This window comes from Strigops habroptila, chromosome 8 (genome assembly GCF_004027225.2).
Source record: "Strigops habroptila isolate Jane chromosome 8, bStrHab1.2.pri, whole genome shotgun sequence".
Taxonomy (NCBI): Eukaryota; Metazoa; Chordata; class Aves; order Psittaciformes; family Psittacidae; genus Strigops; species Strigops habroptila.
This window is the reverse complement of record NC_044284.2, coordinates 20849643-20877189: the sequence shown is the minus strand read 5'-3', so window position 1 is coordinate 20877189 and position 27547 is coordinate 20849643. Positions and strand designations below refer to the sequence as shown.

Below are 27547 nucleotides of genomic sequence, written 5' to 3'. Positions count from 1 at the left end.
AAAATTAATTTGTAATGAATACTAGCATGTTTCCGTTCTTTACCTGAATCTTCAGCTTGGCAAATCTTTAAATGACCCATGTCAGTTCCTCAGTCATTCCCCCAATGCCTGAGCTAGCTCCGTCAGCCCATAACAACTCCCTTCTTCCCATCTTCCTTCCACTTTCTTTCTGTCCTTTGCTTCTGTTGCTGCCTCTGCAGCATTCCTCATGAATCAAAGCAACAGCAGCAGCAGTTAGAGGTGTATTAGTTATATTTCCATTTCCATTCAGTTGATTCCCACACTGCATATTCTCCTACATATGCTAAAGGTTCATTATCACTGCTATAAACTGATACTGTAGCAACATAGTAACTACAGATCATGCCTCTAACCCTCAGTAATAGATTGAATGCTTCATGATAATCCACTTGCTTTCCTTTTAATACTTTTGCTTCTAAATTATCGTAAATTGGTGACCTATGTGTTATTTTGTCTTTATTATTAATCTATATAGAATAAATCAGTGTTCACAACAGTTTACCTTTTGGCTCAAAACAGTCTAGCATATACTTTTTGCCTCTAATCTCCATAACACTAAGAGTTACTATTTAAGGGTAAATAAGTTTGTAGTTGAATCACTGTTAGAACTGAGTACAGTCAGTACTTCAGTATAGGTGCACTCAACCAGGAACTTCCTCTAAAACAAGTTGTTACATGTTATTGATAATTGATTTATAACCCATTACAGAACATGATCACATGAGCTGTAGGAAATTACATGGAAAAAACTAACTACTATCCTTTTTCATTAAAAAAAAAAACAAACAAACAAAAAAAAAAAAAACCACAACAAAAAAACCAAAAACACAAAACAACAAACAAACAGAAAACCAACCCAAACCCACCCAAGAAACAAAAGCAAAGAAACAAAACAGCTCTCCTCATGAATGAGTTTGAGAGAACTGTAGCTTGTAAGCAAACATAATTTTGCATGTTTTCATTATTATAATGAATAATGAGATTCTACTTAAGATTCTGATTGAAATATAGATATCTGTGTCATGCAGAGAGTTCAATTTTGCACCAAATGCATTCTCAGAATAATCCTTCAAAAGGCGCATTACGTAGCAGCTTAGAGAAAAGTGTTTTCATATCTACCTAGGCTGGTTTTAGACCCTCTACGCCTTTACAACTTAAAGCTTGAGGGATGCCACACTTCCCTGCTGGTTATTGGAAGGGCTCACATGTTATTTCTGAATGCTATTTGGTTTGAGGAAGGATCACAAGGTTTGTGAAGTCTACTCTTTTTCTTTGTCTGAATTCCAGAAGAGCAGAACTGATCAGGATGTTGTAATATTCGTGCTGAAGGACTCAACTGAAAATAAAAAAGTTAGACGCTACTCCAAGTAACACATTGCTCCAAATTTTAGACTGTAGGATACATTATCCTGTTTCAGCAGCGCTCTAGAACTTTACTTAAGTTTTCACCCATTTGAGCTTTTGTGACATTGAGGAATCTGACTAAGTTTTTGTATGCTTTACAAAACAAAAGAGGATTCTGGGACAGCCTTGTAACCAACACATTGGATACGAACAAACACGTCTCAGATAACTGCAGTTTATGTTTCTGGATACTCACATGAAATCCTGAAAAGTCAATTTTAATGGGCAATTCATCAAGGCCACCTCCTTTGGGTGCAATCTGATCTAACAGATGGTAGTATGCTCTTGAATCCTAAAATAAGCAGTAATATATATAAAAAAATAAAAAAAGCAAGCATGTAGACTTTAATAATAATTTACTGCTCTTCTACTCCAGTTCAAAAGCTATAGAAGTAAAAAACATGGCACCCTAATTTCAGTAAATATGGATGAGGTCATGCAGCCATTTTATTACGCTATTTCACATGGAACTTATTCAGCCAGGTAACTAATTATTCTGTGCAATTTTAGTTAAATTTATTTTGCTGGATATGAACTAGACAGCTGTAATTAAGATATTTAAGGCAAATTTGTGTAGGTTACCCACAAAAAAAACCCTCCAATATGGATCTTATTTTCACTGTTGGTATTTCATTCCCTCACTATCATTTTCAATTAGATAGTTTTATAAAAATTTCTTTCTTAATTGATGAGGCAATTGGAATTAAAAATGGAGAGCAAAGTTGATTCTTTTAGGATGAATCTATAGTGACAAAAGCAATTTATTTGATGCAGTTTTCAGTATGCTTATGTTAGCCCCCCTCCCCCCCCCCCCAAGAAACCAGGAAAATAAAACAAAACTCTGATAGTTTTAGCAGTATTTAATGCCTCTCAAATAGCATGTAATATTTTTACCATAGTAGCAGTTTTCATATAAAACCCTAGTTAAAGGTTTGCTTTAATAATAGCCGCCTTGGTGGCATTTGAAGAGTTAAAACTAGTAATTAATGATATGATTTTCTTCATTGAAGAGGTGTTATCACCTTAGGGAATCCTCCTCCTTTGCTCTTAGTTTTAAAAAGTTGGGGTTTTCTCTCTTCAAGTGGACTAAGTACATTACTCTGTATACCTTATGCAGAAAGGCTAAAGAAGAGAGAAGAATTATGCAGATCTGCCACCTGCCCCAAGAAACCAGTATGCCTTTCAGTCCCCTCGTGTCACTATATTGGCATACCAGCTAAGCACAGTGATTAAGGGGAGCTGCTCTCTCCTTGGATCAAGAATCAGTAGTTACTCCAGACAGACCTCTGAAAAAGTTCGTTCCTCAAGAGGTTTCCTACTCTTCTGCAGAATGCTAGGTGCAAAGGGCAATCACCATTAGCAAATACGCATCTGGATGAGATTGAAAGCTGTACACCACTTCTTTAAAACAACGAAAGAAAGAAAAGATGGGTTTCTGCAGACCCAAGAGCAGGGAAGGATGGACAGGAAAAAGATAATTAATAAGGTAGTGAAAATTCTCCTAAATAAATCTTAGAGCATTAGAACTTCCCTGAATATAAGCTCATCAGAAATGTTTGCTTTGCACTGTGATGTGGTAATATGTGGTATGAGCAACTGAATAGAATATAAGTAATCAGAATAATGCTTTTCTAGTGTTGAAAAATGCGGGATGAACCTATAGCCAGAAAAAGCAGATGACTACTATTTTTCTAAATACTTCTGGCTAATTTTTTTCCATGCATAGTATGTTTAAATAACATTATGTTAAATTTTCAGAGTGAATAACCACATACCTTAATGTCTTGACTGAAGTTATTTATTTTCTGCCACCCTGCATTGGCCAGATGGTAGTTCACCCAGCGTAGCAAGAGCTCTTCTGGGGAAAGCTTCATTAACTGATCTAGTTCTTCCCCTTTATTTAACAAGGTGATAAGAGCTAAAAGCAAGTTTGAAAGAAAGCCAAAATCACTGCTATTGCGGTCTCAGTTAATTCAAATTGCCAACATTGCTATACCCAGCATTCCTCTTACCTTCATTTCTAGAGATCTCAATATCAGCAAAAAGACCAACTTTAATGATCTGCCACAACAGTCCTAATACCAAGTGTGGTTTTCCTTCTTGCAAATCTTGTGATCCAATATTGACAACCGTACAGCCAATAGCAGATGCTGAGTTCAGAGCCAGGTTTAGGTTTTCCTATTTGGAATATAATTGTTTAACAAAAAAAAACCACAACCCAAAAAACAACCAAAAACCAAACCAACCAAACAACAAACATATGAGGTTGTAATTCTTAGTAAATTTACTCATATTCTGTTTTGTAAGATTCAGAAGTTACAAGAAATAATGCATTAATTCAACAGTTCCCAGTGGAAAACTGCACTCTGGAGATTTTTTATGAACCACCACGTATCTAATAAAAATTTAATGGAAAACATTATTGACAGTGTTTAACATGGACCCACCAAAAAATTATGGACCATCTTCCGCAGCTTGGATTGCTGAGGAATACTCTAATCAAAATATTTTTTGTAATTCCAAAGTATTACATATACAATTAAACAATATTGCTCAAAATATCAGGGGCTTGATCCTGCGGAAAAACATGCCTATATGGAATTCTGCCCTGTGCACAAGGCTACTGACATCACTGTCATCCCATCTTGACCTTACACAGGCTGACACATTTATTCAAGCAACTGTTAAACTGTTATTGAACAGACAGTGTAAGAAAATTATGGCAATTCAACACCTTGACACTGAAAGTAAAGCTAGTAATTGTCACAGATTAAACATTCCAAGAAAAAAAAAACAAAACTGTCAGCTTTTGAAAATATTACTATTTTCTTGTGTAATATTTTAACTATCTACAGAGACAACAAACACATGTAATACCATCTTTGCTGACACATTTTCTTTGACTAAACACAGCTTACAAAACTCACTCGGAGGATTTACAACATGGTGTGTTTTTACTTGTCATATTTTAAATGTCACAGCCTGAAATGAAAAGCCTGCTGATTAACTGAAGTTTTTAATGAGGATTTTTTTGTTGTTTGGGGTGTTGGTTTTTTTCCCCCCTCATTAGGCTGGTAACTTATGGATGTAGTTCCCTAAAATATGACCTGAGGATCCACTCAGAAGTCTAAAATTACTTTCTTGAGATACTTGCTAAAGCAAAACAAGAATAGCGAATAGGGAAGCATGAAAAATACAACTTCCCATGTATATCATCTAAGAAATAGGAGAAATCATCAGGTTATTAGAAAATACAATTTCATGCTTTGGCATTTTTTTAATACATATGACTTTTTTTTCCTCCACTAGACCTGTCATTAAAATAAAGCTATAGAAAAATATTTTGATTTTTAATTTGTAGCAAGTTTCTATCTATGCAGTACTTACAGAAATAGTGAAAGGAGTGAGTTTCTTCTTATTAATAGCCCTTTCATCAATTGTATCTGGTTGTGAAAAGTTGATCATTTTGCTAAGGAACAAAAGTCAGAGTTTATTCAAACTTTCATTTCTCAGAAAATATATTATTTGATTATAAATGCCTAACACTTTAAATTATCTGCAAGTATTTCTGACAAAAGGAAAAAATACCAAAACCTCATCCTCTAAATCTCGTTTCCCTATTAAATAATCGCACATTCATCCAGAAACCCTCAGATAATATGTAATTATAAGAAACTTGAGCAATTGAGGGTTCGACACTTAAGCAAGAGAGTATGTCTGTGCCGTCGAAATAGGTTCTTGAGGAGATTGAAATTGTAAAGTCAGTTAAATAATCTCTAGTAAAAATCTTTGATATAATCAATATATTTCTGAATTGCATTTTGATAGTATCTTGCACTTCTATAATATCTTGCATTTAGAAGGATCTCAGACTAAATCATGTCAATACTAATATGCTAATCCCGTGTTATCACAGTGTATGAATAAGTACTATTAGTTTACTTCAAGTAACTAGAAAGTTACAGCAGACTAAAGTTAAGGGACCTACTCTGTGCCCTCTGTTTTGCCATAAATTTAACTTGGATTTTTGTTCCTCCCATCCTATGATTTAGTAACTACACTTCTTAAAATATTTGAAATACAAAGTTTTCTAATTATTTCAGCTAATGAATATATGAACTGTATAATTATCTCCTTTATAAAGAGCCTGCCTATATCTTGCACGCATAATTATGGGTCTGAAGTGGAAACCCACTTCTGTAATGCATGCACAGAGTCACATAAAAACTTGCTAAAAATAACATTTCTATCCACAAACAGATTTTCCCCATTTCAACACTGGTTGAAAAATTGAAGAGTTGAGTCTTGATGTTAAAGCCTGTCAGAAGTTTTCTAATTCAGGTCACTGTGACCAGCATTTAACCTTTGAGATAAATTTCTTTCCTTTCTCACAGCCCTGGACTCACCAAAGTAGGATGCCATCTGCAAGGGATTTAAAAAGACTGGCATCTGATGGGTTCATAGGTAGGAGGTGCTTACAGTCTGGGTCATCTTGTAAAGCTTTATTTATCCAATTAACAAAAGCAACTTTTTCTTCCTCTGAAAAAGAGAAACAACATTAAAAGATCTATTGTCATTTCCACTAACACATACTACTAAATATCAGACTTGGTCAAAGAGGCTCCCCTGCAACAAACCCTCTTAGTTTCACAGGGGCCAGTTATTGAAAGAATCAGACAAGTGAGAAAGAATGCAAAAAACCCAGCAAATACAGACAGATTTCTCCTACGCTTTCTCTCTAAACCTCTGGTGATTTTCTGAAGGACAACATAAAAATCATAGTGATGTAATGGGGAAAGTGTCGTCATGACTGACTTGGAATTCAGTTTCTCAGCAAATACAATGAAAAGAGGGAAATTTGCAATCTGAAGTGCACATCTGTACAGCATTTCATTTTGCCTTCTACTGCGACTTCAGAGACTGGCAATATTTTTGAGACTATCATCTGGATTACTGTGCTGTATTTAGCTTTGAGAAACTGAAAAAGTTTAGTACCTCTGCTTGAAATTCTGTCATATTTAGTGCAGAATTTATTAGTATGTAACTAGGAATGCTTACTGGGACAACAATCAATCAAGTATCTGTATTCAAATTCCCAGAGAGTGCAGGTGGTAGTCACCTCACCTCATGAAACATACAAGACAGGTACCTACACCTGACTCATTACACTTCTTTCATTGTTAGTGGGAAGAAATGTGAAATTCTAGTGCATGCTAGTCTAGATGTTGATGAAGCCAGGTCAGATGACTTGCACTTCTAGTGAGGTCAGTTTCTCTCCACTAAAAATGAAAGAGTCTAAATGATTAGCTCTGATGGTGTCACCCTAGAGACATCCATTGAGATGGAATATATCCCCTGCTTTGGGGATACACCAAGTGCAGGTGGTGCTATAACAACAATACCGAGACAGAGGGTATCACCACCTTGAGGTAGCTGAAGTGAATCTTCCTCATACAAAGAATCTTAAACCACTTCTGGAACCACAACAAATCCCAGACTCGGGTCAATCAAATAAGTTGCAATGTTGCTTACTGCAATATGATCTTGGAAGGTGTTAACATTGTGACTGGGAGCTGCAATGCAATTAGGCACAATTACCAACTTAAATGACATGCAGCAGTGGGAGGTAGAAAGAAACAGAGATTAAATATTAAAAGCAACTTCTCAAGTGTGGAGATAGGCTGTGAAAAATCATATGGGAGTGAAGAACTCTGTAAGGGCACAGAGAGTTGAGGAGGCCCCTTCCATCCGGAAAGGATATGTGGGTTTTGGCCAAAGACTTGACTAGCTTTACTAGAAGTATGCCACAGGGCCCCCTGCCCTTAGCCACATGCTGTCAGTCCTTGCTTTTATTTTTCATTCTTGCAAAGATGCCTAATTCACTTCTGAGTGCAGCATGAGACTAGCAACAACTGAACAGCCCACGTCTTAATAAACTACCACCCACATTTGTCCATCTCCACATACTTTCTCTGTCTTAATTTGCTTTCAACAGCAACATCTTCCAGGTTTGCTTTATTTTCTTCAGCTATAGTGCAAATGTAAAGAGTCTTCCTCCATGCAAAAGCTGCTTATGTTTAATTTTTTCTTACCTGAATAAGAGTGTTGTGTCCCTTCACTAGATATTGCTGATGTTCCTCCAATTGCTGTAATACCTTGCTTTTTGTTTATTGTTTTTCGGAAAGATTTGCTAACATCTTTACTTTTCAATTCCTGAATTATCTGAAATAAAAAAAAATAGAAAGCATTTCATGATTGATCACACCTTCAAATAACCAAGTGCTAACTCATATACATACTCTAAAGTCAGTAGTTAACCTGGCTGCCTTTCTTTTTTACTTACATTTACTTCTGTTCTGGAAAAAGGTTTAATGTATGGGTAAAACCAGTTTAAATCCCTTCATAAAACTTGTATACTGGATATCTAATATTATTTCTCAGTGAGTACCTTAAGTGCTACCTTTACTAAGCCATGCTACCTAAAAAAAGTAGACATTCAACAATCTACACATTTTTTCCACAGATATTTTGGTGAACTGAAGAAAACAACTAAAGATACACAAATTTTGAACAACTATAGCATCTTTCTTCCCCATATTATTCTCAAAATATTAGTTATTTGTATCAAAATATTACTTAGTTGTACCACTTATTTCAGTTTTCTAGCCTCCTTATCAGCAGATATCAGACAGTAGAGGAACATCCAAATGGAATGTCTTACGGAGACAAATTCTTCAAAGCCAATTCTCCCATCCTTGTTGGTATCTGTTACTGCAATGATTTTTTCTACAATCTCACGGACTTTGTAACCGGGCAAGGGCACACTTGCTTCTTTAAACAGGTCTTGAAGCTCATAATCACTGACATACCCACTATTGTCAATGTCTGTAAAATGAAAGCACAAGTTATTTTTATACTTATGTATTTTGTTTCTTATACTACTGTCTGATAGACATTTTCTGTTCTTCAGAACTTTTGATGTGGTTAGGCTTACCTGTGAAGAATAAATCTGGGATGATCTGTATCTATTTATTAAAGGTAACCTTCCTTAATCTGTTAACTAGCTATGTTGGGAGCAATTTGTACCACCACCTTCACTTACACTTGGCTCCCAAGACCAAGTCAGGAATGTCCATATACAGCAAAGTATCAGAATGCTTTTTCCAACAAGGAGTATGGTATAGCTCCACAATTGTGGAAATGAATGGCTGTATCACATAAAAAAAAAAAAAAATTTAAAAGGTTCAGTATAATTTGTGTTATAATTAATAACACAGCAGCACAGAAGAAATCATGAAGATACCCTTCGTACTTCCCCTATGGGCCAATCTGTGTGCAGAAAGCTGTCTTGAATTCTTGTCTTAGTATACTAAAGAATCATTTTAAAAACCTATAATATGTTTTCATCCAATATAAGATAAAATGTGTTTGATTCATTAACTATTCCTATTTTTTATATTTATGCATATTTCCATATACATGTGCACACATATCTATACAAGCAGAATGTGAGAATGTTCATTAAAAAAGCCTTACCTGTGCCTGTAGTGCAATGTCTAGGCAAAGGAGAGCAGTACTTTTAAAAGCAGAAAAGCATCATATAGATGAAGCTTAATCAAATACAAGAAATCACATCCAGCATAAATAATGCTGGATATAATGCCATAATTTTATATATTTAATGCTAATATTTTCCAAGTTTGATAGAAATTTTCAATCTCTTTCAGGATCATACTAAAGCTCTTGAAAAATAAAAATATTGTTTTCCCAGTTCTACAAATGATGCATCTAAGATAAGTAATTTAAAAGAATTCCACAAGTAACACAAGGAGTCAGAAACAGAAGCAAGACTATGTGGCTGCTTTTCTGACTTGTCAAGGTGCTCTCATTTTTGGTTTCTTTGGTTTACTAGTTAAAAGACCTCTCCACGTTGGCTCTAGTATCAGACTCAGCCAATACTATCAGAGTGGATGAGTACACATCACATTACAGAAGGGCAAGCAGAGAAACATGCTTTCATCTCTAGTCATAACTGATTGCTATATGGTCATTTCCCTGTAATCCATACTACACTAAGTAGCTTCTGTACTGCTTCGTAAGGCAGCCACATTTCACTGCTGACAAAGAGGCTAACACCACCTGTTAAAGGAAAAAAAAAAAAAAAAAGCAAAAGCGCCTCTTTCTGTTTTCGATACTACCAACAACTCATAAATCACTACACAGAAAAGCTTCATGTCTGCAAATGTATTAATCAATCTGCTGTATGGCTTGCAGACATGTAACAACACACACACTAAGAGGGATCATCTAAAAAAACAGAGGACATGCTCAAGAGCTCACTCAGATTACCGGCTATTTTATTTCTCTAGGTTCATCTTTCACAGAAGCTAAGTTTCCATGATGACAAGAAGAGAGTTAAATAGATGCATTTTCTCTCAGTTTGCCAATATAGCTGCAAGCAATTTATCCACAAAGACATTGTAAATGTAAAAATGAGAAAAGAAAAATGCTAATGATGCTTAATTTTTCTATTTTACAGAAAGCATAATACAGTGAGGAAGAAAATGTCAGTGAGTAGGAGCAGTACAGACAATTCTTAGAAGAAACTTGAAAACATGCAGAAAGGAAAGGGAGAAAAAGAAGTAGTGCAGATGGTGAAAACCAAACAAATAGAAAAGCTGTCAGACAACACCAGTGAGTACTACCTATCCTAACACCTCACCGTAGATTAATACATGCATACAGTGCTCTTTAATATGCTCTGTCTTTCCAGATCCTACAGGCTATAGAATTCTTGAGCTACAGACTGTCAAGATGATTGTTTAGTAGCAACTCATGAATTGTCTTCTGCGATTGCATCTTATTCCTTTAACATTTATATTCTTGGTCTGAACAACATCCTGAGTCAACAGGTTCATGGTTTTAGTATTTGTCATGAAGAAAAGTTGACTCTTTTTGTGTTAAGCTTTCTGACTCTCTACTGGGCACCACGTGATACCTGTACTGACAGAAACTGACTAATCCTCTTCAGCTTTTCCACACTACTTACAGTCTTAAAGACCTCTAACATACAGCTGCCCAATAGTCTCTTTACCAAACTGGATGCTAATATTTAAGCCTTCTTGCCTAAAGCAACCCTGTTGTCCCATTATGAATGATTATAAATACGTTTGTCTGATTTGCTGAGCTGCACAGTTACACATCACCCCTTCAGAACTGCAGCAAATAAGAAATAAAGCAGACATGAACTTCAGCATTCACAATGGTATTGCAATCTGGAAATAAGGGTTACTAGCTATATAATTTCTCACTCTTTCTGTTTACTCTCCGATTAATCTGCAAACATCCTGTCAAGCATATGAAATTGTACAGTTACATATTCACATCTGCTAGCTACAAAAGCAAGATCAAAAAATCTCCAAGATTAGCTTACTTTCAAATGTAAAATCCAATTCATTCAATAAATAAAAAATTACTAGTTCAAAGCATGCAAGTAAAGCAAAACCAAAGTGTCAGTAATTTAACATGAAGTTTAATCAAACTTTGTTTTTAAGATCTAAGAAGTTAAAAAAAATTAATTTTGAGACCTATCATACTACATATACAATGGCACAAATAATGCAACTGCCGAGCAAGAAAATGTATCTGTTTTCATTGCTGAAGTTGAAATAAATTAACACACACACACACAGTTTCAGTGAAAATTAGGGAGTTTACATAAACATTCTTATTTTCTTAGATATTGCTGGCAACATAGAAGAAAAATACAGCCCTCTCAAAACGAAGTGATCCATAAAGATTTCTTCCACAAACCCTACATGGCTTTGAAATGTTAATTGCATCCTTATTATTTTTTTATGTAAAACATACCTATTTTACTGAATGCTTCTCTTAACTCTTCAAGCTCTTCACGAGAGATAGTAGTTATGTTGTTTTCCATCTCTGGACAGCAAGAAGTGTTGTCTTCAATTGCTTATACCTAATAATAATAAACAGGAAATATATAAAGCTTTAATTCCAAGCACATATTAATGTAAGTAATGACCTTCTCAATACAAAGTACCAGAGCTGCATGATATTTCCAGGCTTGGCACACTTAAAACATTACAAACAACACTTCAAAGTACAAACACCTAGCATATTGTTTCACTATAGTGACTGAGAATTCACAATAGCAGCACCCGTTTTCATACACTTGATGTTTTCATTTGCATAGAATAAGCACTGACCAGCAATCCACCTCCACTGCTTAAGTGGTTTTCCAACATTAAAATTACCTTTCATTTCAACAAACAATTTTTAGAAAAATTTATTTCAAAGTGCAATGCAGTATCATTGCCATGAGTGGTTAGTGCTAGGATCTAGGCATGCAAACCACAGAGCACTCCAATATTTGCACAGTGGTAAACCTCATTGGGACACTTTCAATTACCTCCTTATAGTCAGTGCCTAAACACTGATGAGCCTTTCTTCAGCTGCTGCAGAAGCTACCACCTCCTGATCTTTACTCTGCTCTTCTGACAAGCTCGTTGTCTCATAACACTGTCAAAAAGCCAAATAAAAGCTTTTCCTGAGCACAAAGATTGGAGTCTCAATGTGAATCTACTTTCTCTACTCACCTCCACAAAAAGGCAAAACAAAATTGCAGGCACTTTTGCAAGGGTGATTAAACCCCCATGATGGATCCTTGTCCGTTTCCTCCTATCAAAGCTTTACTAGAACCCTTAACAGGACCCTTGTTAGTAAGTACAAATCTGTAAATAAGTCACACACAATTGTCTCAATACGCAAGCTTGTATTTGCCATTTCCCACTGTGCACATGCCATCGGCACACACAGAGTCAGCATAGGGCAGCATGTGTCTGCATGTGCTAAGCTCTGAGCAGCACTTGGCTGTGGAGAGCACAATCTGCTACAGGTTGTGCTGTGCCTACCATGAAATACAAGTTTTGTCTTGGCTTTACTTTTATAAGCCAAAAGTGGCAAAATATCCACCTTACATAAGTATTTTCTAAGTTGTCCTAAACTTGCATTTGTTTTTGGTTCTGGTTTAGTTGCTCTGGTATAGTGTTTCTGCTTTAGAGCAAGAAAAATATTTCTCTAATGGCCAGATTATTATTTGTTCATAATAATTATATTCACATCTGCTATATGCAGCTGCTTCTTCCCCCAGAATTGTGCTTACCAACAGAACTATACTGTTACCCACTGGATGAGACACTGGAAGAGGAAACATGAATTCAACAATTGATTTTACTGTGGACCTGCTGGAGGCCCTTGGGCAAGACTGTACCTCTGTTTCCCACCTTTGCATGTCCTGACTAAGCAGGTTACAAACTTTCCCACTGCAAGACTGCCCCTTTTTTGTGCAGACTACACAGCTGCACAACACCTGCAACAACAGGATCCCTCTAAGGTCAGCTGCAAGACTGTAATGATAGAACCAGAATTTGGTTCAGAATAAGGAGATTAAACATTAGCAATCTGAATTTGTTAGAAAATAATTTCTTTCCCATTCTAGCTGCATCAGTTTTCTTTCAATCCTTGACTATCTGACAATAAGAAAAATATAAATGAAGCAATTGCATGGGTCACCAGCACATGAGAATAGGCAGCAGGGCACTATATCAGCTGCAGTTTGCTGGGGGATCGTGCCAACAAGTGAGACAGATTTCCTGGAGGTTTACCAAGGAGTGCATACAGTATCACTGATGTGAGTTACACTTGCTCTCTTGTGAAAACATTTTTAAGACAAAAATAAATTAGCTGTGTTCAGCCACAGACCGGTGTATCACTATCTCACTACATTAACCACTGAAGTGTCTCCTGATTTCAGAATTATAAGTGGTGAAATCACTGCTGTAGATTATTTCACTGAGAAAGACATCAAAGTTCCGTATTAGTAATGCCAAAGACCGATGTATTCTGCACCTGGGTAGAATGTTTTGTCTATCACAAATTGGCTCTCCCTGCCTACCTATGACAGGAGAGCAAACAATAAGTACAGCACGGCCTGCTGGTTTGCGCAGTTCACAGGTTGCCCTCCTTTGCTTGGGGAGCAAAGAGCACAGGGTCAGCCCTTTTCTGTAGCCACCTCCAGGTACGCAGAGAGTGTGGACTCCAACTGTATCCAATGCCTAAGGCTGTCAAATATTCTAATATCATCATATTTACAGTGTTATCTCTCTGGAGAAAATGAGAGATGATACACCTTGTCAAAAAACAAACCAAAAAAACCCCATCTGGATTACAAATTGACTTACAAATATAAAATTTTTAAGATACAGAGTTATTGAATATATTTGAATACTATGTTGGAAAGCATGTTACTGGATGGAGATTTGGGTATAATTTGACAAGGATATTGGGACTGATAATTTTACTCCAACCTACCAATCCAAAGTTATGTATTTCGGCATTCCTCCTCATATTATTCTGCCTTTTGTTGAACCCAGAATGATACACTTATATAGAATATGAATACAAATAACAACTAAGAGTTATTAAATGAAAAAATCAGCTTTTTAGAGATCCTTCTTAACTGTAACTATGCACACGTTTAGATTGCTAGGCAGTTTTCAGTAAGATGGTGTTGATTCCCTCAGCAGCATTTTCATAAATGAAAATTAAGTTTTTTACCTTTGATTTTCTAATACAAGAGGCAATGAGACAACCTTTTTGCTACTGTTATTACTGTGGTCAGAGAACCCTGTATGGGAGGTAATGAACTACCATATACTGTGAAATATTCATTAAGAATTCTTGATCTGTTTGTAACGAAAAAAGTACACTGCAGGAAATAGTGGAAAAGTCTCTGGAGCTAAAAAAAAAGTGCTGAACAAGGTATCCTACATGTAGCTAAACCTTTATACATAATGACTCAAGCAACATTCATGAGCTAGCAATGATTAACTCCCACATTTTTTCAAAATACTATTCTAAAATAAAAGCAACTATTTGTTCAAAATACTATAAAATACAGTGAGTTGGTTTTAAAGAACATTTTTTACACTTTTTATTTTTCTCTTTTTTTTTGGGGGGGGGAAGGGTTAATCTTTAGGGTCTGTTTTGACCTTTGTGCTTATCTGAAACCAGAGATAGGCATTTTCTTCAAAAAGAAAATGACTTGGAAGTTGAGATTCTCATGTAACAAACTTCAACTGAGGGTCATGGTTTTAAGGAAAATAAACAACGTGAGATGTGGTGAAACCTTCTAAGTTAGCAACTGTATTGCCAGACCATTCTAGAAAACACAAGAAAATTTTTGTCTCAAGAGTATGTGGCTACAGTCTCAAAGTACAAATGTAAAAATATTTATTTGGGCCCTATCTGCAGCATATGCATTCATTCATCTACGCTTACACTGCTGTGTAACAGAGAAAAATAAGTCATGGACTCTATGTAACTGCTTCTCATCTCAGCAAATGCTTCTGCTTCTTTTAAGGCAGTAGTTCACTTTTCTTCCATGATGCTATACAAAGTTTCCATAGTGATTTAGTTGTCTTCCATGATGCTATACAAAAAGAGTTCTTAAACAACAGTGGGTTAATTTAATGAGGTCTTGTCTACTTTATTAGGGTATTTTCTGGGTCTTCACTGGGACTGTTCCTGTGGGTCACACAGGATATGGCCTTGAGTGTGGGTAGCGAGTTAAGTCTTTTTCCTTCATGTCACTAGATCTCATTTAACTACTAAAATCCTACTCATCCATTTTGCTAAGCTTACTAGCAGCATGTATCAGTCTTCATACTCAAAAGAAAAATTAAAAATATATATACAGAAAGAAATTACTTTACACACAGATGCTTCTGGAAGTGCAAGTACCTTCATAGGAAGCCAGATGTGGCAATTAAAAAGAAATAATGAACTGTGGAAAAATTGGGGTAAGAAAATAAACATTTAAATCGCAATTACTAAAGAAATTTAAAGGACTCTGAAGCTGAAAAAAACCCCAAAATACAATCCTCTGAAATACAGATACAGCATAGCATGTCAAAGCATAAGTGAAATATTTAGACACGCAGGTGCAAAAGGCAACACCACTTGTCATACTGTTAATGTTTTCAACTATTTACCATATACCATGAGTCAGATTTTATCAAAAACAATTTCTATGAAGTTTCAATGTAATTACTTTCACTCCTCCCCTTTTATGATTCATAATTCAGATTTTCCATCATATTCTTTTTTCAGAAAATAGCAGTCTTTGATTTCCAAAGACGTTGATTATTTCAGTAACACAGTAGAAACATCTGTTCTTGAATGAAGCAGATAAAAAAAGCTAATACCTCTGCTCTAAAGAGGCAGTCTTAAATACCCTATTCTATAATTACAGGGTAAATTAGCTGGTCAATTAAATGGCAGAAGTGCTGCAATCACGGTTCTGGCATTCAGGAGAGATCTAGTTTGAGGAGAGACAACACCTAAACTAGTCAGACATTTCAGACAATTTCAATACATAAAGGGAGACCTTCTATCTAAGCTAATAAATACCTTACACAGGTTTATCACTGCCCAAGATGCCTCAGTTCACAGGCAATTCTGACAAGATTTAACATTAAGTCTGCAAAGGTACGTGTCTGTTGGAACTATGACTACCTGCTGAAAGATGTATTCATTTACAGAGAACACATTTCTCTCTACTCTGGTAGTGTTCATATGACACTTGGATTTTCTATAGTCTATGCTTACATTAAACCATCTCCTGCTGCCCCAGGACATGGCAGGTACAAACACTATTTTTTTATGCTGAGAAAGTGCCCTTGATCCTCTTTTCAGACCTTGCCAATATGCTTAACATGAACTAACAACATGGCTCTACCCCTAGCCTGCCTTCTATACCTGGAAGGCTGTTTCTCTCTGAAGACAATTCACTGGAGTATCCTTGTGTTGGAAATGTTCCACATCCAACAATACAATAGAGATATCTATATCCAACAATACAATACAATATCAATACAGACACAAACTACAAACTACTGTTGATGCCATCATGGTACTTCTTTGCGTGTAGAGGAGTATCTGCGGCTGAGCAACCACAAAGTTCCTGGTGCTTTTCTGACCTGTTACCAAAACTATCAGAAAAAGGACCAGTTAATTGGCATCAGGCCCAATAGTTTACTCCATCCCTGCAGGCAAATGGCAATTCCTTTTCCAGCTCTTCATTTCAAATTCTATTTGCCTTGTTTCCACACGCAGCTGCTTCCACAACAACAATGGACATTACAAATGCTGACTCAAGAGCTTATTTTCTTTTGTCACTGTTCTTTTTGTCTGGCATTAGGGACACACCTCCTCTGTCCCTGCTGCAAATACCACTCTATTGCTGCCTCATCCTTAAATCTGTTGGTTTTAATGACAGCCTGACTAGCTTAATTTGCAAATGCAGGTTGTGCTTTTATGTCAATAACCAGCTGGTTATTAGCATAGACTATCTACATGTACAAAACATGAAAATTCTCCTTCTCTTATTGGCCTTTTAATCAAACAGCTATAGATTATAATGCAAAAAAGCTCAAAACCAACCAACCATAAATTTAACCTGTCGTATTCCTGTGTTAGTTTATCTGGATTCTTTAAACCCATGTGGGAACGGGTTAGCCTGCGTGCACTGTTAGTCTCTTTTAAGCTCTTGCCAGGTTGAACTAGGAGTTCTATCCTGTTGCAATGTGGCAAGAATGCATTATTAGGTATAAAACATTAAAAGGAACTTTAAAACAAGGATACGCATCAGATGTTGCTTTTAGTCAGTAAGGAAAGAAGAGAAAATGCTGCTGTATTTTAACTAATGAAACACTAATTAAACATTAGTGAAAAGACTTGCATATAATAAAAATTTGAGCCATGGAACTAACTGCCATTGATATACAGAACATTAATTTTACATAAATACACATAAAGAGGTTTCTGACATCTTTTCTAGATGATACGACTGCCCAGATTTTTGTTTGCTCTGTCCGCTGTTTGGGTTGGTGTATCCTGTCCTCTCCCCCCAGACACTGAGATATCTTTTCACGTATGCCAAAATTATTCTTGACCCCAAAATATAAAAATAATTAGGGGCCATGCAAATCAATCCTTTAACAACGTGAAAGGACCTATTATTTTAGATGTTTCACTGGTGGTCTGTAATAACACAGAAGTAGAGATTAACTTACCTTGCTATGATAAGTATTAATCTTTATGAGAAAATGAATAATCAGTAGGGTTCAGTGACTTCATAATTTTTTTAGTATAGTTTACATTGGTATAAGATACAGAAAGACAGCTCATCTTTCCCATATCAGTGAAAAAGCTGCAGGAGATATTAATGGGAGAGAAATAGACTTTGTTATCGAAAGTAAAAGAAGCCTTGATTATGGAATACAGTCACAGAATAAATACCAGACTGGAAAAAACCTTGAGGATCATCTGGTCCAACCTTCCTTGGCAAAAGCATGGTCTAGACAAGATATCCCAGTGCCCCATCCAGCTGAATCTTAAAAGTGTCCAACACTGGGAAATCCACCACTTCCCTGGGGAGATTATTCCAATGGCTGACTGTTCTCATTGGGACAGATTTCCCTCCTCTCCAAGTGGAATCTCCCCAGGAGTAACTTGTACCCATTACCCCGTCTTTTTCCATGTGACTCCTTGTTAAAAGGCAATCTCCGTCATCTTCATAGCCTCCTTTAAATACTGGCACATGGTGATAATGTCTCCCCTGAACCTTCTATTCTCAAGGCTGAACAAATCCAGTTTTCTCAGCCTTTCCTCATGCAGCAGGCTTCCCAGTCTTGGATTATCTTTGTGGCCCTTCTCTGGACCCTTTCCAGGCTGTCGACATCTTTTTAATATAGTGAGGACCAAAACCAAACACAGTATTCCTGTGACCAGTCCTCTAAACATGGAAAGAATCTAATACAGCTGTAAAATGACAAGCACTGGGTCTTATCAGAAAAAAGATACAAAACCAGATCCACTCCTTATGCAGCAAAGAGGATGCTTTTAAACCTTTAAACAGGAGAGCACTGAAAGGTCAAAGTAATTAGCTATATGAATACATATATCTGTATATACAAAAAAGACATTACAACTGCTGAAGCACATCGCTGATTTTCGAAAGGACTGGCAGGGTGTAGTTATGGTATCAGGTACCATTATTAAAGTTCTTTAAACATCATACAGTCACAGTTCTAAAGCTTGACTCTAAAGAGTCAAGAGAGTATGTTTCTCAGCCTGGGCTTATAAACACAGCAGGATATATTTATGACCATCAAAATTACTAGAAGTTAGAGAATAACAATGACAAAATGTTATGCTTCATCGTATAAACTGATAATTCATGGAATTTTCCTCAGCCTTCTACGTACAGCATTATGCAGTGAACAAGGTACAATTCAAGAGGGAAAAATTGGCTTTTTTTTTTTTAACTTCTTCCAAAACTGTATGCACTGATCTTTGCTAGAGGAAGTCTATCAAACCAGACAGTGATAAATTATGTGCCCATGAAATATGTACCTTATGTAAGGAAGACAGGAAGTTAATTATTCACTCCATAGGAATTTATTCGACATAGTACAGTAACTCTGGTGAATAATAAAATCAACATTTTCCTCTATGCCTTTAAGATAAACATGGGTGACTCAAGAATAAACAGTAAAACATTAAGCTGAGAACCTAACTGTTAGACTGGTCATGGGCCTAATCTGACTTCACTTACTATAGTCTAAGTACAGAATAATTTCATGGGGCCTAAGTCAGGGTGAAGAGCAGATACATGTTTACTTTAGAAAGATACCTTTTCATTCAAACACAATGCTTACAGCTTCCTTTGGCTGCTGAGTATACAGAATAGCCATGCAAATTCATCAGCAGTATCAGTTTCATGTAGTTTCCTTCACATGCATCATTCAAGAGGATCTCAGACTGCCTGTGCTTTGTACTGTTGCGTTCAGCACTCCAAATAAAAACATCAATGGAAACCTTACCTATGCCAGAAGGATAGGTAAGGAACATAACTTCTAGGAACATAACTTTGAAAAAAATGCTATTGCATGCAGAGATCATAGAAGTATCTTTCCTGAAATATTCTGCAAACTTCACCTGCTTACAGTTTAGCTACACCAATGCTTTGGGCTGAATTTGCCCAAACTGATTATCTCAGACCATGTCTGACCTGCTTTAATACAAGCAGCTGAGGTATTAATAAGCATGTCATCAAGAACAAATCTGGAACAGTGACATTCTGAGTGAAACTCGGATGCTGAGGTGATACAAGCCAATACCACTAGTTCTGCAGAGCTGTGTGCATGAGTTACTGCTTTCTAACCCTGATGTTTACAACTACAGTCATTTATAACACACACTAGTTGTTGTCAGATCACTTCTGCAAGTAACATAGAACAGCAAGGAAATTAATTTGTATTTGTGCAATACCGTGCTTCCTGGGCTCCTGCCCTACCTGTTAGCAAACCATTTCCAGATGAAAAATATATGCATAAAGCTGTTTCCACACAACAAGCAGCTTTTCTTTGGGACTTGAGAATACCAGGCAAATCAGAATTGGAGATAGAGAGACAAGATTTTTCTCATAGATCTCCTAATAAGAGACAACACTTCTGTTTCACAGACTACAAAATTAGACTGTTTACAAAAACAATATACCCCTTTATCTGAAGCAAAATCATCCCAGTTTTCAGATGGGCTTCCATTTTACTTGATGAAAACTTTGAGATTAAGTATTCTCAACTATTTGCATATTTTATGTATTTTAAATATATCATCTTTCCAATAAATTAGGGAATACAGAATGAAAGTATACAGTATAAAATACTCAACAACTGTGCCACAATAAGCAACAAATTAAGGGACACAAAAATAAAGTTTCCCAATAGAATCTCTAACACAGTTAAATTCAAAGAACTCTGCTCCAAAGTAAAGGTTGGATATAGTGAATCTACTAAAGTGGCACTTGTTCTTGGTTTTATTATGCACAACCTTTGCCTTGGTGAAGGTTCAGTAACAGCATGCATGATATCCAAGATATGTTAAGAGAAGTGCAGACACATAATGAAAATGAAAGCATAGGAGGAATTTTAATACACTCAAACCATAAATCTTGATTACCTTTCATGCTATCTCAACATCTTTCATGATCAGTTTCAAATATTTTAAATATTTGTATTATTCCTCAACAACATAAATATTTAATCAGGAAAAAGAACACAAAAGGCATAAGGACTTAATGTTTAACAAATACAGTAAATATCCACTAGTAAGAGACTGTTTCCGCTTCGAAGTGTTTTCAAAGCTCCCTGTGAATAGAAGCAGCTTATGTCATCATGGAAATAAAATAAACAAGAATAGAGTTGCTACAATCTACAGCAGAAAAGGATGGTCCTGTTTGATATTTAAATACTTTTGAGCCAACACCTGCAGGCAAACAGCTTGGAGACTGAAGGCACACAAGAATCTAGGAAGATGTGCTTGGGATCTTTAGCAATTCAGCTCTGAAACACCCTAAGCAAGTCTTACAGTTGGTCTAAAGATGATGAGTTATTTCTGCATTCAGGTACAGAACATCTTTCAGAGGCTCAAAATGCACTTTATCAGATATTACCACAGCTAAGGTACTTGAGTTATTAAGGACAAATTTTTCAGTTGTATTCCAGCAACTTCAACTGAAACCAGCCGAATTTGCGGATTTTCAGCATCTCTAATAATCATACTATAAATAAACTCATGAAAAACTTGAAAAACATATAACTCAAGTACAATGCAACTTCAATGATACTCCTCCCAAGAGAAATAAAAGCAGTTCTTGTTTAGTGCTGCTACAGAAATGCAAATGTCAGTGTAAACAGAAAGGTTCCTCAAGATCTCAGTTCCATAGTTCACTTCACACATGGGAAGTCACAGAAATACTTGCTAACATTTTGATTTTACAGTAAGAAACTCTTGCATCCAGCAATAAAACCTGCATGCCATTAATGGCACACAAGGACAGGAAAGAATAGGTAAAAACAGTGGCAGGAGAAGTGGGACTAGGGAATTCTCTTGGGAGAAACAAGATCGTGCAGAAAACCTTCCCTTTGTTGAGCAAACCCCAGAGTCTATTAGACTATTAGTCTATTAGAAAATGTACAGTTGTAGAAATCACCAGGATTCTAATACATGTGATCTTGGTGGGTGTGGTACTTACCTTCCCAATGTGAATCATTTTAGAGTTGCTTTAGCTTCCACCATCCTGTCTAGAGACTAGAATAATTTTTACCTTTTACTGATACAGTTAAAACTAGTGCTTACAAAGGAAATTCACAAGTCCTGGTACAAAACTCATGAAACTTGCAGCCCATTTCCAAGAGCTGTGTGGCTTACAGTTGACAGACTTGTTTTCACTTCTGTGCTTCAAATATATAACATAGTTATGATCAGGTCTACTTCTATTCACAGTCATGTTTTTGCAATGAAAAATATTATTCACATCAAGCATGAACACACTTTCCTTAACTTAAGAACACAACTAAGAATGTTCTCTGTAACTCAAAATAATAATGGTAACAAAAGGGAAGCAAGCCCCATTATCTCATCTTTTTATCCAAGAATCTCGAGTTGGATTTTTGAATGTCATTAGACATTTAAAGGCACTGTTCTGAAAGCAAAAATCTTGCTTTTCCATTTTATACATGGCAATGTCTAAATTCAAGTAATCCATGATTGCAGAGCTACATTCAAATTAACCAGCAAGGTATTAACAATTAGGATGGGGCTCAGGAGAGATTAAGGTGACTTGGGGAAAGAAACTTCTTCACAAGTGTAAACACCATAACACTTACACTGGTCCAGGAAGCCTTGAACAGAAACCAGATCTGTCTTTCTTTCAACAAGTTCAATCAACTTAATACACTTTCATTTTCTATGACCTTTTCTCATCTCCTCTCACTAACCATATCATTTGCCCTCTGGACTGATTACTTGATATTATCCAAAAAATCAGTTTATTATACTGAAACCTATGTCCTATGCTCACTTGGCTTCCAGCACACTTGGCTTCCCAGCACACAGATGTGCTAGACCCTCCTTCCTGGAGAACTTCTGTAAGCTCACATCAAGCACCTGTTCTGGTCTTCCTCTTCTACAAGGTTACCCTTTGCCTCACTGACCTTGTCCCCATATCCGTCATCTTTACCCATATGAATATCTTTGCTTATGCATTACTTCTGAATGCATCCCCCCACTGACAAGGCAAAGACACTGTCTCTGGAAGGCCAGAGTTGGCAAGGATCATGCCTTCCAATTAGCACTGGAAGCTGGTGCCTTAGATACTGCCACCAAAAGCAAGGAAAAAAAGTACGGGCTGAACTAACACCACAGCCAGCATAGCACAGAATGAAAAACCCAGAAATTGTGGCAAGATGAATGCCTCAGGTCCAAGCATCACAGCAGTTTCACCATGCAAATGCATGTTAGATAGAAAGAGTCAGTCGTTAACATATAGAAAATTTGATGAGAAACTAGGAAACAGTTCGTTGTAAACCCTTTTGATTACCAGTCACTGCTCTGAAGAATAGATTTCTTATTTTTTTTTTTAAAAGTCCAAACTTGGTTTCTCTGTGACATTTCATCAAAGCAAACCATGCTAACATATAAATGGAAAAGCTACACTAATAAAAGCAAGTTCATTTAGGCACTCCATTCTAAGTCACTCTTTCGTGCCTAGGCTGACATTACATATCAAGTTTACAACAGCAAAAGGGAGTGAGTTAAAGGACACAACAACAAATAATCTCTTTCTCTGTTTAGGTTTTTGCACACACAGCTTTTGTTAGCATGCAATTACAGTGACAAAAATTGCATTATTTTTATAGTAAAGTCCCCTATAAATATTCTCTGATATGTATCTAGACTGGGAAACAAATACTGAAATTCTTATTGAAATATCTGCATCAATAAGAACTTTGTGCACAAAGCAAACATCATGCTCAGAGCTAACGATGTGTTGACATGATCCTCATTTGACAAAGGGTCTTTCTGGGTGTCCCAGTACTTCACAAACAAGATTGGAGGTTATACTTTAATTATTCTTGTACTTCTTTATTAAACTATAGCACTGCTAGTTAATTACTAAACAGAAAAGCTAATCAGAAGCAATAGTCAGAACCTGAAATTTTCAAAAACAATCACAAATCAGACCCTAAACAAACAAAAAAAAAATTTAAAAAGTACTCCTATGAAATTCCATCTGTCTTGTTTTCAGATACTCCACAGATACAGATCATTATAAAAATCAACTTTTCAAGCTTTTCTCTGTAACTGGAAGGACTAGAGCTTTATTTTAAAATTAAACAGATCCACACATAATTTGTCAACTCCACAAACTGACTGAGCATCTTCAATTTTAATGGAAAACTTGGTCACATAATGAGAACTGATGATATTGTCTAAGTCACTGACTCAGCATCTTCTGGTCTGCCTCTAAATGACAATTTAAATTAGTACTTTTCTAAAAGTGATAGTGCTATTAAAGTCAAGTAGCTGCAAAGTTATCTCCACTTCAGTATTTATAGTAAGGAAACAAAAGTAATCAGAAACATTAAAATACAACAAATGGCACAGCTTTTCACTATCTACCAGCTTCTAGCACAGCAGTTATTGCCAATTTCATAGCCAAATTCTGCTGCTGCTATTAGCAAATTACCATTTCACGTGACAAGCTTCACAGTCGTGCAGTTTGCTGGATTTTGCATTCCACCTACTGCAATCAAATTGTACTCACCTTCAACTGCTTAATCTGTTCCAATATCATTGATATTTTTTCAAGGCTGTCAGGTTTTGTCCCAAGCCTCTATTACTTTCAGATTCAGTGCTGCTTGAGAGGCAAGACATACTGTACTCTGTGTTCTTTGCTAAGGAATTTATCCTTCTACAGCACTCGTAACTTCAGAAAAGTATCTTTTTCTTAAACCAACTGGAACATTATGAACCATTCTCTTCCAAGCATGAAAATAACATATAGTTAGCACATAACTTAAAAAGCAAAACTATGAACAAAGCTGTCTGTGAACAAGAAGCCTAAAGGCAGAAGAGATCTTAAAACCACACAACTGGAACACTCCAGAAAACTACTGCCTTGATCTTCCCATATGCCTGCTCTCTGGTAGTCTGAAACCTCAGCTTGCTACAAATACTAAAACTCCAGCCAAGAGCCACAAGCTAGCTTTTACTAATGAACTTAGTTTTAAGGTCACCCCAGAAGTTAATCATGTGAAGATCATTAAGAGTAACAATACAAACACACATTCATTCTCCTGCCCTCAGCAACTCAGTTCATATCCACATATTCTTCATATTCCAGCTAATTGCAACTACTAAATAGTACTAAATAGATGCATGCTGTCAGAGTATTTTTCAGTTTTCATTAATTACCAAGTGGCAGTACAGCCTTCTGTCACCTGCTAATTCCTCATTCAACTCTACATGGTTCAAAAGATTATTAGAAGATTAGACTGATCAGCAACTATACTAGAGGCAAGCCAGGATTTTGTGTCATGGAAAATTCATAGGTTATTTTTGTTTTTCTTTATTCATTGGTCAAACTAGAGGAAAAAGGAGGGTCTTTTACAACTCACGGCAAAAGCAACTGGCAGCATTTCAAAGCCATCCAGTCTCTGCTGAGTCCACAAATGCATAAATGTTATCTATTTGCCAGTTCATAGCCTTAAAGAGCTATATTTGGTAAAGTGTTGAGAATAAAAGAAACACATTAGTAAATCTGAGCAACTAAAACTAAATAGAGTATTGTTTGTGGCTTCTAAACTAGAAGACTATCTGGGGCACACATGAAGTTCATTTGCTGGTACTGTAGTTCTGAATAATCAGGCCAGAAGAAAACATCTACAGCAGTTGTTGCCAACTGTCATTTTTAATCATATTTAAGAGTTCAAAGAAAAAAAAAAAAAACCACAAAAACAACCCCAAAAGAACTGTGCAAATCTTTTGTAACTAAGTTATTCAAAAGTCAAGCCTTAGGATTCATACATTTAGGAGATAGTTTTCACTGAAGCATCAGAAAACAAGTTCATATTCTTAAGTGAAAACTTCACCATCTTTCTTACAAACATAAGAAATCAAAATTAAAAAAAACAAAAAACCAAAACCACAACAACAACAAAAAAAACCCACAAAAAACCCCCACAAAAAATCCCAAACAAACAAATAAAAGAAAAATCCCAGAACTTTATAAAAATCTTGGGTTTAAACAAATTCTCTGGTTTGGGTTTTGGTTTTTTTGTGGGGTTTGGTCCGTCGTCCCCCCCCCCCCCCCCCCTTTTTTAAGTAGTTTGAGCTGGCAACATGAGCAGACATCCCTTAGCATTTAAATCATAAATTGCAACTATGCAAAAAAAAATTAGCTTTTAAAAAATAATCTAAATGTAATATATAGCCAGGTGCTTCTACTAAATTAATAAATTATTATTCTGCTGCAAAACAATATATAAAGATGTGCATGATTTTATGAACTAGATATTTTGTTTCCTTTTTTCAATATCGTAAAAGCATTCAACTTACAAAATAGTGCTAGGCTAGTAAAAAGCCTTAAAACCTAAAAATTATAGTTTAAAAAAATACTTGTTGCTTTAAAATTAATAACCTAAAGTCCTATAAAATGGAAAAGATATGCTTTCCACTTATCTACGGTCTGGTAACTATAGGGCACAATACTTAGTACACAGAAAATCCTGTTAGCTCATTATGTAGATTACCATTGTAAGGAGTCTTTTTGCCTAGTTAAACATGAATTCTGAGTATTCTTAAATTTAATATGTATTTTCATTTGTTTTGTGTTAGCCATTTTAAAATGTCCCGCATAGTGTGACAATTTTTTGCTCTTATAGGCTGCAGTAAATGCTACGGTCTTCCAAAATTGCCAGATAACAGTCTGAAGTCTTTCCAAACTGTGACATTTTTAAAGTAAATTGTTACTATTTCTTACAGTGTTTTTAAGTCATAACACTTGTTAGGAGTTTGAGAGCAGATTTCCATATGTTAAGCAAATGAAACACGTAGCTAAAAACTTCCTCTGATGATAAAGTCGTCAACTGTGACCAAATATCAGATAAATCAGCTTGTTGACAAATTGGTTCTTTTACAAGGGCAAAACATGTCTCTGGAGAAGATCTTACAAGATATATGTTTTATTTCACCTAATATTGTAAAATCCAAAATGTTTCCTTATTTAGTTGTTAGGTATGAGTCTGCACCTAAGGGCTCATCCTTCTCCCACTAACCTTCACAACAGCACGTTTTTTACTGTCACTTTACACAGTGACAATTCATCAAAAATAACTCATATTTCCAACTCTCAAAAATTAATGCTCTTGAGCATTAAACAGTACTCTATATTTAAATCCCCATTTTAAAATATCTAAAAATAGCACAGAAATATTTATTGTGCTATTACTATCAACTAGCAAGCCAACATTATGCTTACCTTCCATACTTTGATTCAAATATGAGACAAGCTTTCCCACTGTTACTGGTCTATCTTGCCCTGGTTGCGATTCTAGCTGAAAGCAATACAACTGAAGTGATGTCTTAATGAAGCACTTCTTAGGTAGCACAGAGACTACAGTAGCACCCGATTACTCATCCAGCATATGCTTATTTGGTTGAGAAGGACTGGTATGGATTAATCCCATTGAGTTTAAATGCCTTGATCTTAACTATCTTAGTAAAAAGCAGAATGGTGGCTTAGAAAATAAACTATATGGCAGAAGAGTTTGTTCCATAGATTGACAACCACAAAAAATATTTTAGGAGGGCAAACACGCATAAATTTTGGAATGCAACAGAAATATGTGCTTCTATTTACTACAGATGTCTACTTTTCCCAAGGCAGTCAGTCTATCAGACAAAACTTTATTAAAATGCCCAGCATAGCCAACCCAGTAGCTGTGTTTCACCACAACAGGAGGCTGCCATTTTAGAATGCAAGCCACCTTACGAAAAGCAAACTAACATGTAGTGCCAAAAGTAGGGATTTGCTCTGGCATGACAACTGACTTGTCTCATGTTGCTATCAGGCCTCTCTGGGGAGCAGCTTTAGTAGAATGTGGCCAAACCACCTTGCCCATAATGAAGC

The 27547-nt window shown here is 36.1% G+C and overlaps 1 protein-coding gene across 4 annotated transcripts in view; it reads right to left on the bottom strand.

Annotated features, from left to right (window-relative positions):
• The window catches only part of PLS1 (plastin 1), a 46843-nt gene that overhangs the window by 12434 nt on the left and 6862 nt on the right, over nt 1-27547 (bottom strand). For all 4 annotated transcript variants that reach the window (XR_003992499.1, XM_030493683.1, XM_030493686.1 and 1 more), the window contains exons 2-9: nt 11296-11404; nt 8147-8310; nt 7518-7647; nt 5832-5964; nt 4813-4894; nt 3438-3603; nt 3201-3343; nt 1622-1717 (exon numbers count right to left, since the gene is read on the bottom strand). Coding sequence is in view for 3 of the 4 variants with exons in the window: in XM_030493683.1 (XP_030349543.1) it covers nt 1622-1717; nt 3201-3343; nt 3438-3603; nt 4813-4894; nt 5832-5964; nt 7518-7647; nt 8147-8310; nt 11296-11365 (984 nt within the window). In the remaining variant the exon portion in view is untranslated. The remainder of the gene's footprint in view (nt 1-1621; nt 1718-3200; nt 3344-3437; nt 3604-4812; nt 4895-5831; nt 5965-7517; nt 7648-8146; nt 8311-11295; nt 11405-27547) is intronic.